The 14,702-nt window shown below is 51.9% G+C and overlaps 1 protein-coding gene across 4 annotated transcripts in view; it reads right to left on the bottom strand.

Annotated features, from left to right (window-relative positions):
* LOC106610206 (zinc finger protein 827) overlaps positions 1–14,702 on the bottom strand; it is a 115,697-nt gene that overhangs the window by 69,568 nt on the left and 31,427 nt on the right. For all 4 annotated transcript variants that reach the window (XM_045722759.2, XM_045722760.2, XM_045722758.2 and 1 more), the window contains exon 2: positions 26–1,357. In XM_045722759.2, the coding sequence (XP_045578715.1) occupies positions 26–1,357 (1,332 nt within the window). The remainder of the gene's footprint in view (positions 1–25; positions 1,358–14,702) is intronic.

The following is a 14,702-nucleotide window of genomic DNA, read 5'->3' as shown; positions in this document are numbered from 1 at the left end:
GTAGGGTCAGGGTGGATTAGCCTACCTGCTTGGCTGCTGGGTTTGGCCCTTCCCTTAGGGGTGGAGGGCAGCAGCAGGTCCATGGTGCTCTGGGGCCCTGTGGGGGTCCCTGCCTTCTGGTTCCTGTCCAGCAGGGGCTTGATGTCCTCCTGGATGGCCCCTCCTCCTGTTGGGGCCTCCATTTTATCAGCAAGGAGGTTCCCTGCCGCCCGGGCTGCCACCTCCTTGAGGAGCGCAGCCGAGGAAGTCATAGAGACCAGGGAGAGGAAGGAGGAGCCGGGGGAGGGTTGGTGGTCTGATGATGAGGAGGTGGTCTGGGAGCGCTCGCTCACCTTCTTGGACAGGGCTGCTAGCGTGGAGCTGGCCGACTGAGGGCTGAAGGGGGAGGTGAAGGCATCGAAGCGTACCGAGTCGTCCGTTCCTCCCCGGCTCCCTCCTCCCAGGGTGGGTACTGTAGAGCAGGAGGATGATGAAGAGGAAGTAGACGAGGCCACTACGGTGGCATTCTTGTCCTGTAAAACCGCGTTGGCTGCCGCTTTCAGCTTCTGGATGGCCGAGTCCGGTGATAGGCTGGACCCGCCGCTGGAGGCGGAGCAACCCACCGGGGGCCACTTCCCGTCGCCGGCCACTCCCACCCACACGAAGCCAGCGCCGTTGCTCGGGGTGACCACCGAGGCGAAGGGGTCGCAGGGCTCCTGCTTGATGGCGGTGGTCGACATGGCAACAGAGGCGGGCGAGGCCGAGGCGGAGCCTCCACTGTTGTTGTTGTTGTTATTGGCCGCCAGTTTTCGGGCGAGGGCACTTAGCTGCTGAGCATGATGGGAGGAGGGGGAGAGGGTCAGGGCTGGAGCTAAGCCTATAGGGGGCGACTCTCCTCCCCCTCCTCTCACTCTCCCCAGAAGTTCCCCATCCAGCTTCAATGACCCAGCCTCTAGGAGGCGCCGCAGGTTACTACTCAGGGGTTTTCCCAGGGCCTCGGAGGCAGCCTCTCCATAGAGCGAGGATACCACGGAGGAAAGGGTATCCTGGGCAGAGAACACCCCTCCGTCCACCCCCAGGCTCAGGAGCTCAAGGGAGGCCCGGTGGTGGTGGTGGTGGCTGTGGACAGGCGTAGGGCAGCCCCCCAGGGAGCTCTCGGTCGAGGTGTCGGGGTGTTCCGGAGGTCGGTCTGGGGAGGGGGTGGGAGAGGAGCCCCCGTGGAGGAACAGCTCATGGTCGTCATGGATGTCGCCGCTGTACGACGACTCGGAGCGCGTGTCGGAGGCGTTCCCATACCAGCCACCGCCGCCAACGCCGCCGTCGTCCTCCACGGGACAGCAGCCCCCGTTGGGCCCACCCTCCTCGACGCTGTCCACATCTACAGGAGAGAAGAAGAGACGTTTGGTGAGAGGAAAAGAGAGGAGGAAGGGATCATCATGATCAGAGCTGAGGACAAACCAGGGTCATGTTCATTGGATCATAAACGGAGGGAAACGGGGAGGTGCTACCTGAACATATCCAATATGAAAACACTTGTTTTAGCTTTTTCTGTTGCACAATGTTTTACTAACAGTGTTCCCTAATGAACATTACCCAGGAACGGACTGGATTTTGTCATTAAAGATAAACTCCAGGATCTTAAGCACAAGAAATCTGTAACAGTAGGATTTTTTTATTTTTTTTTTACAAAATTGCAGGATGTAACATATCATACCAAACGGATGATGTAATGCACAATTTGATGATGGAGTACACAAAAAAAAACGGGGACCACTTTAGGCTCTTGAGAATCAATTTCAAAACTACTGGCAAAAATTATACAAAAGTTTGAGAGCGCATCCTTAAATGACAATCTAGGAGGCATTGACTTTAACAGCCTTGATTTGAGAGTTGACGTTGTAAATCAACAAGTCAGTAGTCACCTGTCCCCTGGATTACAAAGTGAGCCAGACTACTACACTATACACTCATTCTGACGCCTCCTTATCACAAGTGAGCACTCTCAATTCTATTTACCTGCTAAGTACAAAGGGAACAGCCTATTCAAAATACCAAATAGACTTCGGCGCTCTCAGCAAGGGGTAACTCACTGCCTTGGCAATGACTGAAGAAAATCATAATAAAAATCATAATAACACCGAAAATCCAAGGAGCTTTAATGCAACAAAATCCACCAGCTTTCCCAAGCCCTTCTCTCAGCACTGAGAATCACCAGCAACGGTGGATAAAATAACTTGAATGATTTTTCAATCCTTTATGATCAACATATGTTTTTTTCCCAGGGTCAATTTTTTTTCTCCTCCCAAGGAGTTTAGTAACAGGGTTACCATGACAACAGGACCTTCCGTGAGGCTAGACAGCAAAGATTAGGGTAATGGAGGTTACAGAGCCTGTTTAATATTCATGAGGATGCAGATACCACCAGGGAGCCAATAAGGATAGGGTTAAGGTCACCCAGGGTCATTAATATACACTTGGTGTATCAATATTCATAAGCAAAACATTACATCTTGCCAGACAAGGGCGAACAAAAGAAAGTGAGTATTCCTGAAACATATTAACCCCTTTCCATATACTGTACTGGGAGGAGGGGAGGGACAGTAGAGGCTTCAACAAAAAAATAAACCCATTGAGCATCAACTGAAGAAAAAACAGTGAGAATAACAAAAAAAGGTCAGAGAAGCCATGACACTCGTACACTGAGACACAATCTCTCCTCTCCGCACGCACACACGCACACACGCGCACGCACGCACACACACACGTCATTTGAGCTCTCTTCTCTCTCCCTCTTGCTCACACACATCAAGGCTAGTCTTCACCTTGGCGACCCCGTCTAAGAACACTGGTGGGTTGCTTCTCTGTTTACAGGCAGAGGGGAAAGCGGTTGCCTCGGCAACCCCACCCGCAGGGGTCATTAGAGTCAGCTCACATCTGGTCTGGTCGTCACCGACTATGGGCCAGAGAGGTGACCGCAACCGTGGCCCGACCGCTCTGACCAAGCGTACATGTACAGCTACAAATCTACCCACCACGCAGGGACGCTAGTACACACTCCATCTCACACACACAGGAATCAGGACACACACACACCCTGGCAGAGGCCAGGGCAGGGAAAAGAAGACACTGAACACTTACAGGAGTCAGGACACTACACCTTACAACCAGAGACCTGACCTCTCTTTTTCTACACAGTTTATGTTGTGTGTGTGCCACCCTTTGCGTGTGTTTCTATGCACTGTGTGTCTTCCTTCACATTTCCTAAGACGACATTAAGCGAGGAAAGAAAGAGAAAGAGAAAAAGAGAAAGAGAGAAAGAGAGAGAATGAGAGAGAATGAGAGAGAATGTCAGCGGGTCTAAGACCTACTGTTTTTCCATGGCCGCCGTTCACTCCCACTGAAAGCTTTTAGTCACCTGAGCCGGGCCAGAGGGGAGAAGTATGCGAGGCATGACCCGCGTCCATGTGACATGCTACAGAAAGAAAGCAGCCAGGCCCTAATGGCTGTAATGTCGTTAGTGGGAAATGGCTAGATTGCTGACCTGAGGTCTCAGGAGCACACAGTGGAGGGTTGAGGAGGGGGGGGGGGGGTGAATTTGAACTATCCCCCCCTCTATCGCTCTCTCTATTGACCTCTCCTTCTCCCTCTCTCCCTTCATCTCTCTTGCCCTTTGCTGCCCTCCCCTCTCTTTCCCTAACTCTCCCCCTGCCTTTCTCGCTCTCCTTTCTGGGTTTAGTGTTGAGGTCTCGAGACTCCTCCACGCAACACTACACCTCAAGACGCTAGGCTAGCCGTAATGCTACAATGCTCCCTCTGCCGCACCCCGCCGCCACGGCTGTGTATGACACAGGCAGGACCACCGTGTGTGTGTGTGTGTGTGTGTGTGAGAGACACAGGCAGGGCCACCACGTGGGCGGGCTGACATTTCACAAGGTCATATCTCTGGCCCAGGCTCCGGGGGGGGGGGCTTTGTCTAGGGCTCAGCGTGCACACACACACACACACACACACACACACACACACACACACACACACACACACACAGTACTAGTCCACTACTACACATTACTGTACAGCCGAGGATATGGTTAAAAACAACCTAAACCCCTCCTCTACAGTACAGTGGTGGTGGTGATACAGTCTCTACAGTACAGTGGTGGTGGTGGTGATCCAGTCTCTACAGTACAGTGGTGGTGGTGATCCAGTCTCTACAGTACAGTGGTGGTGGTGGTGATCCAGTCTCTACAGTACAGTGGTGGTGGTGGTGATCCAGTCTCTACAGTACAGTGGTGGTGGTGGTGATCCAGTCTCTACAGTACAGTGGTGGTGGTGGTGATCCAGTCTCTACAGTACAGTGGTGGTGGTGGTGATCCAGTCTCTACAGTACAGTGGTGGTGGTGGTGATCCAGTCTCTACAGTACAGTGGTGGTGATGATCCAGTCTCTACAGGACAGTGGTGGTGGTGGTGATCCAGTCTCTACAGTACAGTGGTGGTGGTGATCCAGTCTCTACAGTACAGTGGTGGTGGTGGTGATCCAGTCTCTACAGTACAGTGGTGGTGGTGATCCAGTCTCTACAGTACAGTGGTGGTGGTGATGATCCAGTCTCTACAGTACAGTGGTGGTGATCCAGTCTCTACAGTACAGTGGTGGTGATCCAGTCTCTACAGTACAGTGGTGGTGATGGTGATCCAGTCTCTACAGTACAGTGGTGGTGGTGGTGATCCAGTCTCTACAGTACAGTGGTGGTGGTGGTGATCCAGTCTCTACAGTACAGTGGTGGTGGTGATCCAGTCTCTACAGTACAGTGGTGGTGGTGATCCAGTCTCTACAGTACAGTGGTGGTGGTGGTGATCCAGTCTCTACAGTACAGTGGTGGTGGTGGTGATCCAGTCTCTACAGTACAGTGGTGGTGGTGGTGATCCAGTCTCTACAGTACAGTGGTGGTGGTGATCCAGTCTCTACAGTACAGTGGTGGTGGTGGTGATCCAGTCTCTACAGTACAGTGGTGGTGGTGGTGATCCAGTCTCTACAGTACAGTGGTGGTGGTGGTGATCCAGTCTCTACAGTACAGTGGTGGTGGTGGTGATCCAGTCTCTACAGTACAGTGGTGGTGGTGGTGATCCAGTCTCTACAGTACAGTGGTGGTGATCCAGTCTCTACAGTACAGTGGTGGTGGTGGTGATCCAGTCTCTACAGTACAGTGGTGGTGGTGATCCAGGCTCTACAGTACAGTGGTGGTGGTGATCCAGGCTCTACAGTACAGTGGTGGTGGTGGTGATCCAGTCTCTACAGTACAGTGGTGGTGGTGGTGATCCAGTCTCTACAGTACAGTGGTGGTGGTGGTGATCCAGTCTCTACAGTACAGTGGTGGTGGTGGTGATCCAGTCTCTACAGTACAGTGGTGGTGGTGGTGATCCAGTCTCTACAGTACAGTGGTGGTGGTGGTGATCCAGTCTCTACAGTACAGTGGTGGTGGTGGTGATCCAGTCTCTACAGTACAGTGGTGGTGGTGGTGATCCAGTCTCTACAGTACAGTGGTGGTGGTGGTGATCCAGTCTCTACAGTACAGTGGTGGTGGTGGTGATCCAGTCTCTACAGTACAGTGGTGGTGGTGGTGATACAGTCTCTACAGTACAGTGGTGGTGGTGATGATACAGTCTCTACAGTACAGTGGTGGTGGTGGTGATCCAGTCTCTACAGTACAGTGGTGGTGGTGGTGATCCAGTCTCTACAGTACAGTGGTGGTGGTGATGATCCAGTCTCTACAGGACAGTGGTGGTGGTGATGATACAGTCTCTACAGTACAGTGGTGGTGGTGGTGATCCAGTCTCTACAGTACAGTGGTGGTGGTGATCCAGTCTCTACAGTACAGTGGTGGTGGTGGTGATCCAGTCTCTACAGTACAGTGGTGGTGGTGGTGATCCAGTCTCTACAGTACAGTGGTGGTGGTGGTGATCCAGTCTCTACAGTACAGTGGTGGTGGTGATGATCCAGTCTCTACAGGACAGTGGTGGTGGTGATGATACAGTCTCTACAGTACAGTGGTGGTGGTGGTGATCCAGTCTCTACAGTACAGTGGTGGTGGTGATCCAGTCTCTACAGTACAGTGGTGGTGGTGGTGATCCAGTCTCTACAGTACAGTGGTGGTGGTGGTGATCCAGTCTCTACAGTACAGTGGTGGTGGTGGTGATCCAGTCTCTACAGTACAGTGGTGGTGGTGGTGATCCAGTCTCTACAGTACAGTGGTGGTGGTGATGATACAGTCTCTACAGTACAGTGGTGGTGGTGGTGATCCAGTCTCTACAGTACAGTGGTGGTGGTGGTGATCCAGTCTCTACAGTACAGTGGTGGTGGTGGTGATCCAGTCTCTACAGTACAGTGGTGGTGGTGGTGATCCAGTCTCTACAGTACAGTGGTGGTGGTGGTGATCCAGTCTCTACAGTACAGTGGTGGTGGTGGTGATCCAGTCTCTACAGTACAGTGGTGGTGGTGGTGATCCAGTCTCTACAGTACAGTGGTGGTGGTGGTGATCCAGTCTCTACAGTACAGTGGTGGTGGTGGTGATCCAGTCTCTACAGTACAGTGGTGGTGGTGGTGATCCAGTCTCTACAGTACAGTGGTGGTGGTGGTGATCCAGTCTCTACAGTACAGTGGTGGTGGTGGTGATACAGTCTCTACAGTACAGTGGTGGTGGTGATGATACAGTCTCTACAGTACAGTGGTGGTGGTGGTGATCCAGTCTCTACAGTACAGTGGTGGTGGTGGTGATCCAGTCTCTACAGTACAGTGGTGGTGGTGATGATCCAGTCTCTACAGGACAGTGGTGGTGGTGATCCAGTCTCTACAGTACAGTGGTGGTGGTGGTGATCCAGTCTCTACAGTACAGTGGTGGTGGTGGTGATCCAGTCTCTACAGTACAGTGGTGGTGGTGATGATACAGTCTCTACAGTACAGTGGTGGTGGTGGTGATACAGTCTCTACAGTACAGTGGTGGTGGTGGTGATCCAGTCTCTACAGTACAGTGGTGGTGGTGATGATACAGTCTCTACAGTACAGTGGTGGTGGTGGTGATCCAGTCTCTACAGTACAGTGGTGGTGGTGATGATATAGTCTCTACAGTACAGTGGTGGTGGTGGTGATCCAGTCTCTACAGTACAGTGGTGGTGGTGATGATCCAGTCTCTACAGTACAGTGGTGGTGGTGATGATCCAGTCTCTACAGTACAGTGGTGGTGGTGATGATACAGTCTCTACAGTACAGTGGTGGTGGTGGTGGTACAGTCTCTACAGTACAGTGGTGGTGGTGGTGATCCAGTCTCTACAGTACAGTGGTGGTGGTGATGATCCAGTCTCTACAGGACAGTGGTGGTGGTGATGATACAGTCTCTACAGTACAGTGGTGGTGGTGGTGATCCAGTCTCTACAGTACAGTGGTGGTGGTGATCCAGTCTCTACAGTACAGTGGTGGTGGTGGTGATCCAGTCTCTACAGTACAGTGGTGGTGGTGGTGATCCAGTCTCTACAGTACAGTGGTGGTGGTGGTGATCCAGTCTCTACAGTACAGTGGTGGTGGTGGTGATCCAGTCTCTACAGTACAGTGGTGGTGGTGATGATACAGTCTCTACAGTACAGTGGTGGTGGTGGTGATCCAGTCTCTACAGTACAGTGGTGGTGGTGGTGATCCAGTCTCTACAGTACAGTGGTGGTGGTGGTGGTGGTACAGTCTCTACAGTACAGTGGTGGTGATCCAGTCTCTACAGTACAGTGGTGGTGGTGATGATCCAGTCTCTACAGTACAGTGGTGGTGGTGATCCAGTCTCTACAGTACAGTGGTGGTGGTGGTGGTACAGTCTCTACAGTACAGTGGTGGTGGTGATCCAGTCTCTACAGTACAGTGGTGGTGGTGGTGATCCAGTCTCTACAGTACAGTGGTGGTGGTGATGATCCAGTCTCTACAGTACAGTGGTGGTGGTGATCCAGTCTCTACAGTACAGTGGTGGTGGTGGTGGTACAGTCTCTACAGTACAGTGGTGGTGGTGATCCAGTCTCTACAGTACAGTGGTGGTGGTGGTGATCCAGTCTCTACAGTACAGTGGTGGTGGTGATGATACAGTCTCTACAGTACAGTGGTGGTGGTGGTGATCCAGTCTCTACAGTACAGTGGTGGTGGTGGTGATACAGTCTCTACAGTACAGTGGTGGTGGTGATCCAGTCTCTACAGTACAGTGATGGTGGTGATCCAGTCTCTACAGTACAGTGGTGGTGATCCAGTCTCTACAGTACAGTGGTGGTGGTGATCCAGTCTCTACAGTACAGTGGTGGTGGTGATCCAGTCTCTACAGTACAGTGGTGGTGGTGGTGATCCAGTCTCTACAGTACAGTGGTGGTGGTGATCCAGTCTCTACAGTACAGTGGTGGTGGTGGTGATCCAGTCTCTACAGTACAGTGGTGGTGGTGGTGATCCAGTCTCTACAGTACAGTGGTGGTGGTGGTGATCCAGTCTCTACAGTACAGTGGTGGTGGTGGTGATCCAGTCTCTACAGTACAGTGGTGGTGGTGGTGATCCAGTCTCTACAGTACAGTGGTGGTGGTGGTGATCCAGTCTCTACAGTACAGTGGTGGTGGTGATGATACAGTCTCTACAGTACAGTGGTGGTGGTGATGATCCAGTCTCTACAGTACAGTGGTGGTGGTGGTGATCCAGTCTCTACAGTACAGTGGTGGTGGTGGTGATCCAGTCTCTACAGTACAGTGGTGGTGGTGGTGATCCAGTCTCTACAGTACAGTGGTGGTGGTGGTGATCCAGTCTCTACAGTACAGTGGTGGTGGTGGTGATCCAGTCTCTACAGTACAGTGGTGGTGGTGGTGATCCAGTCTCTACAGTACAGTGGTGGTGATGATCCAGTCTCTACAGGACAGTGGTGGTGGTGGTGATCCAGTCTCTACAGTACAGTGGTGGTGGTGATCCAGTCTCTACAGTACAGTGGTGGTGGTGGTGATCCAGTCTCTACAGTACAGTGGTGGTGGTGATCCAGTCTCTACAGTACAGTGGTGGTGGTGATGATCCAGTCTCTACAGTACAGTGGTGGTGATCCAGTCTCTACAGTACAGTGGTGGTGATCCAGTCTCTACAGTACAGTGGTGGTGGTGGTGATCCAGTCTCTACAGTACAGTGGTGGTGGTGGTGATCCAGTCTCTACAGTACAGTGGTGGTGGTGGTGATCCAGTCTCTACAGTACAGTGGTGGTGGTGATCCAGTCTCTACAGTACAGTGGTGGTGGTGGTGATCCAGTCTCTACAGTACAGTGGTGGTGGTGGTGATCCAGTCTCTACAGTACAGTGGTGGTGGTGGTGATCCAGTCTCTACAGTACAGTGGTGGTGGTGATCCAGTCTCTACAGTACAGTGGTGGTGGTGGTGATCCAGTCTCTACAGTACAGTGGTGGTGGTGGTGATCCAGTCTCTACAGTACAGTGGTGGTGGTGGTGATCCAGTCTCTACAGTACAGTGGTGGTGGTGGTGATCCAGTCTCTACAGTACAGTGGTGGTGGTGGTGATCCAGTCTCTACAGTACAGTGGTGGTGGTGGTGATCCAGTCTCTACAGTACAGTGGTGGTGGTGGTGATCCAGTCTCTACAGTACAGTGGTGGTGATCCAGTCTCTACAGTACAGTGGTGGTGGTGGTGATCCAGTCTCTACAGTACAGTGGTGGTGGTGATCCAGGCTCTACAGTACAGTGGTGGTGGTGGTGATCCAGTCTCTACAGTACAGTGGTGGTGGTGGTGATCCAGTCTCTACAGTACAGTGGTGGTGGTGGTGATCCAGTCTCTACAGTACAGTGGTGGTGGTGGTGATCCAGTCTCTACAGTACAGTGGTGGTGGTGGTGATCCAGTCTCTACAGTACAGTGGTGGTGGTGGTGATCCAGTCTCTACAGTACAGTGGTGGTGGTGGTGATCCAGTCTCTACAGTACAGTGGTGGTGGTGGTGATACAGTCTCTACAGTACAGTGGTGGTGGTGGTGATACAGTCTCTACAGTACAGTGGTGGTGGTGATGATACAGTCTCTACAGTACAGTGGTGGTGGTGATGATCCAGTCTCTACAGTACAGTGGTGGTGGTGGTGATCCAGTCTCTACAGTACAGTGGTGGTGGTGGTGATCCAGTCTCTACAGTACAGTGGTGGTGGTGATGATCCAGTCTCTACAGGACAGTGGTGGTGGTGATGATACAGTCTCTACAGTACAGTGGTGGTGGTGGTGATCCAGTCTCTACAGTACAGTGGTGGTGGTGATCCAGTCTCTACAGTACAGTGGTGGTGGTGGTGATCCAGTCTCTACAGTACAGTGGTGGTGGTGGTGATCCAGTCTCTACAGTACAGTGGTGGTGGTGGTGATCCAGTCTCTACAGTACAGTGGTGGTGGTGATGATCCAGTCTCTACAGGACAGTGGTGGTGGTGATGATACAGTCTCTACAGTACAGTGGTGGTGGTGGTGATCCAGTCTCTACAGTACAGTGGTGGTGGTGATCCAGTCTCTACAGTACAGTGGTGGTGGTGGTGATCCAGTCTCTACAGTACAGTGGTGGTGGTGGTGATCCAGTCTCTACAGTACAGTGGTGGTGGTGGTGATCCAGTCTCTACAGTACAGTGGTGGTGGTGGTGATCCAGTCTCTACAGTACAGTGGTGGTGGTGATGATACAGTCTCTACAGTACAGTGGTGGTGGTGGTGATCCAGTCTCTACAGTACAGTGGTGGTGGTGGTGATCCAGTCTCTACAGTACAGTGGTGGTGGTGGTGATCCAGTCTCTACAGTACAGTGGTGGTGGTGGTGATCCAGTCTCTACAGTACAGTGGTGGTGGTGGTGATCCAGTCTCTACAGTACAGTGGTGGTGGTGGTGATCCAGTCTCTACAGTACAGTGGTGGTGGTGGTGATCCAGTCTCTACAGTACAGTGGTGGTGGTGGTGATCCAGTCTCTACAGTACAGTGGTGGTGGTGGTGATCCAGTCTCTACAGTACAGTGGTGGTGGTGGTGATCCAGTCTCTACAGTACAGTGGTGGTGGTGGTGATCCAGTCTCTACAGTACAGTGGTGGTGGTGGTGATACAGTCTCTACAGTACAGTGGTGGTGGTGATGATACAGTCTCTACAGTACAGTGGTGGTGGTGGTGATCCAGTCTCTACAGTACAGTGGTGGTGGTGGTGATCCAGTCTCTACAGTACAGTGGTGGTGGTGATGATCCAGTCTCTACAGGACAGTGGTGGTGGTGATCCAGTCTCTACAGTACAGTGGTGGTGGTGGTGATCCAGTCTCTACAGTACAGTGGTGGTGGTGGTGATCCAGTCTCTACAGTACAGTGGTGGTGGTGATGATACAGTCTCTACAGTACAGTGGTGGTGGTGGTGATACAGTCTCTACAGTACAGTGGTGGTGGTGGTGATCCAGTCTCTACAGTACAGTGGTGGTGGTGATGATACAGTCTCTACAGTACAATGGTGGTGGTGGTGATCCAGTCTCTACAGTACAGTGGTGGTGGTGATGATATAGTCTCTACAGTACAGTGGTGGTGGTGGTGATCCAGTCTCTACAGTACAGTGGTGGTGGTGATGATCCAGTCTCTACAGTACAGTGGTGGTGGTGATGATCCAGTCTCTACAGTACAGTGGTGGTGGTGATGATACAGTCTCTACAGTACAGTGGTGGTGGTGGTGGTACAGTCTCTACAGTACAGTGGTGGTGGTGATGATATAGTCTCTACAGTACAGTGGTGGTGGTAGTGATCCAGTCTCTACAGTACAGTGGTGGTGGTGGTGATCCAGTCTCTACAGTACAGTGGTGGTGGTGGTGATCCAGTCTCTACAGTACAGTGGTGGTGGTGATGATACAGTCTCTACAGTACAGTGGTGGTGGTGATGATACAGTCTCTACAGTACAGTGGTGGTGGTGGTGATCCAGTCTCTACAGTACAGTGGTGGTGGTGATGATCCAGTCTCTACAGTACAGTGGTGGTGGTGATCCAGTCTCTACAGTACAGTGGTGGTGGTGGTGATCCAGTCTCTACAGTACAGTGGTGGTGATCCAGTCTCTACAGTACAGTGGTGGTGGTGATGATATAGTCTCTACAGTACAGTGGTGGTGGTGATCCAGTCTCTACAGTACAGTGGTGGTGGTGGTGGTGGTACAGTCTCTACAGTACAGTGGTGGTGGTGGTGATCCAGTCTCTACAGTACAGTGGTGGTGGTGATGATCCAGTCTCTACAGTACAGTGGTGGTGGTGATCCAGTCTCTACAGTACAGTGGTGGTGGTGGTGGTACAGTCTCTACAGTACAGTGGTGGTGGTGATCCAGTCTCTACAGTACAGTGGTGGTGGTGGTGATCCAGTCTCTACAGTACAGTGGTGGTGGTGATGATCCAGTCTCTACAGTACAGTGGTGGTGGTGATCCAGTCTCTACAGTACAGTGGTGGTGGTGGTGGTACAGTCTCTACAGTACAGTGGTGGTGGTGATCCAGTCTCTACAGTACAGTGGTGGTGGTGATGATACAGTCTCTACAGTACAGTGGTGGTGGTGATGATACAGTCTCTACAGTACAGTGGTGGTGGTGGTGATCCAGTCTCTACAGTACAGTGGTGGTGGTGATGATCCAGTCTCTACAGTACAGTGGTGGTGGTGATCCAGTCTCTACAGTACAGTGGTGGTGGTGGTGATCCAGTCTCTACAGTACAGTGGTGGTGATCCAGTCTCTACAGTACAGTGGTGGTGGTGATGATATAGTCTCTACAGTACAGTGGTGGTGGTGATCCAGTCTCTACAGTACAGTGGTGGTGGTGGTGGTGGTACAGTCTCTACAGTACAGTGGTGGTGGTGGTGATCCAGTCTCTACAGTACAGTGGTGGTGGTGATGATCCAGTCTCTACAGTACAGTGGTGGTGGTGATCCAGTCTCTACAGTACAGTGGTGGTGGTGGTGGTACAGTCTCTACAGTACAGTGGTGGTGGTGATCCAGTCTCTACAGTACAGTGGTGGTGGTGGTGATCCAGTCTCTACAGTACAGTGGTGGTGGTGATGATCCAGTCTCTACAGTACAGTGGTGGTGGTGATCCAGTCTCTACAGTACAGTGGTGGTGGTGGTGGTACAGTCTCTACAGTACAGTGGTGGTGGTGATCCAGTCTCTACAGTACAGTGGTGGTGGTGGTGATCCAGTCTCTACAGTACAGTGGTGGTGGTGATGATACAGTCTCTACAGTACAGTGGTGGTGGTGGTGATCCAGTCTCTACAGTACAGTGGTGGTGGTGGTGATACAGTCTCTACAGTACAGTGGTGGTGGTGATCCAGTCTCTACAGTACAGTGATGGTGGTGATCCAGTCTCTACAGTACAGTGGTGGTGATCCAGTCTCTACAGTACAGTGGTGGTGGTGATCCAGTCTCTACAGTACAGTGGTGGTGGTGATCCAGTCTCTACAGTACAGTGGTGGTGGTGATCCAGTCTCTACAGTACAGTGGTGGTGGTGATCCAGTCTCTACAGTACAGTGGTGGTGGTGATCCAGTCTCTACAGTACAGTGGTGGTGGTGATCCAGTCTATACAGTACAGTGGTGGTGGTGATCCAGTCTCTACAGTACGGTGGTGGTGATCCAGTCTCTACAGTACAGTGGTGGTGATCCAGTCTCTACAGTACAGTGGTGGTGATCCAGTCTCTACAGTACAGTGGTGGTGATCCAGTCTCTACAGTACAGTGGTGGTGGTGGTGGTGGTGATACAGTCTCTACAGTACAGTGGTGGTGGTGATCCAGTCTCTACAATACAGTGGTGGTGGTGATCCAGTCTCTACAATACAGTGGTGGTGGTGATCCAGTCTCTACAATACAGTGGTGGTGGTGATCCAGTCTCTACAATACAGTGGTGGTGGTGATCCAGTCTCTACAGTACAGTGGTGGTGGTGATCCAGTCTCTACAGTACAGTGGTGGTGGTGATCCAGTCTCTACAGTACAGTGGTGGTGGTGATCCAGTCTCTACAGTACAGTGGTGGTGGTGATCCAGTCTCTACAGTACAGTGGTGGTGATCCAGTCTTTACAGTACAGTGGTGGTGGTGATCCAGTCTTTACAGTACAGTGGTGGTGATCCAGTCTCTACAGTACAGTGGTGGTGATCCAGTCTTTACAGTACAGTGGTGGTGATCCAGTCTCTACAGTACAGTGGTGGTGATCCAGTCTCTACAGTACAGTGGTGGTGATCCAGTCTCTTCAGTACAGTGGTGGTGATCCAGTCTCTTCAGTACAGTGGTGGTGATCCAGTCTCTACAGTGCAGTGGTGGTGATCCAGTCTCTACAGTGCAGTGGTGGTGATCCAGTCTCTACAGTACAGTGGTGGTGATCCAGTCTCTACAGTACAGTGGTGGTGTTGGTGGTACAGTCTCTACAGTACAGTGGTGGTGATCCAGTCTCTACAGTACAGTGGTGGTGATCCAGTCTCTACAGTACAGTGGTGGTGATCCAGTCTCTACAGTACAGTGGTGGTGATCCAGTCTCTACAGTACAGTGGTGGTACAGTCTCTACAGTACAGTGGTGGTGGTGGTGGTGGTACAGTCTCTACAGTACAGTGGTGATCCAGTCTCTACAGTACAGTGGTGGTGGTGATCCAGTCTCTACAATACAGTGGTGGTGGTGATCCAGTCTCTACAATACAGTGGTGGTGGTGATCCAGTCTCTACAAT

Source organism: Salmo salar, chromosome 08, assembly GCF_965601325.2.
Source record: "Salmo salar chromosome 08, fSalSal1, whole genome shotgun sequence".
Lineage (NCBI taxonomy): Eukaryota > Metazoa > Chordata > Actinopteri > Salmoniformes > Salmonidae > Salmo > Salmo salar.
Note: the sequence above shows the minus strand (reverse complement) of the source record. Positions and strands in the feature narration are given on the sequence as shown.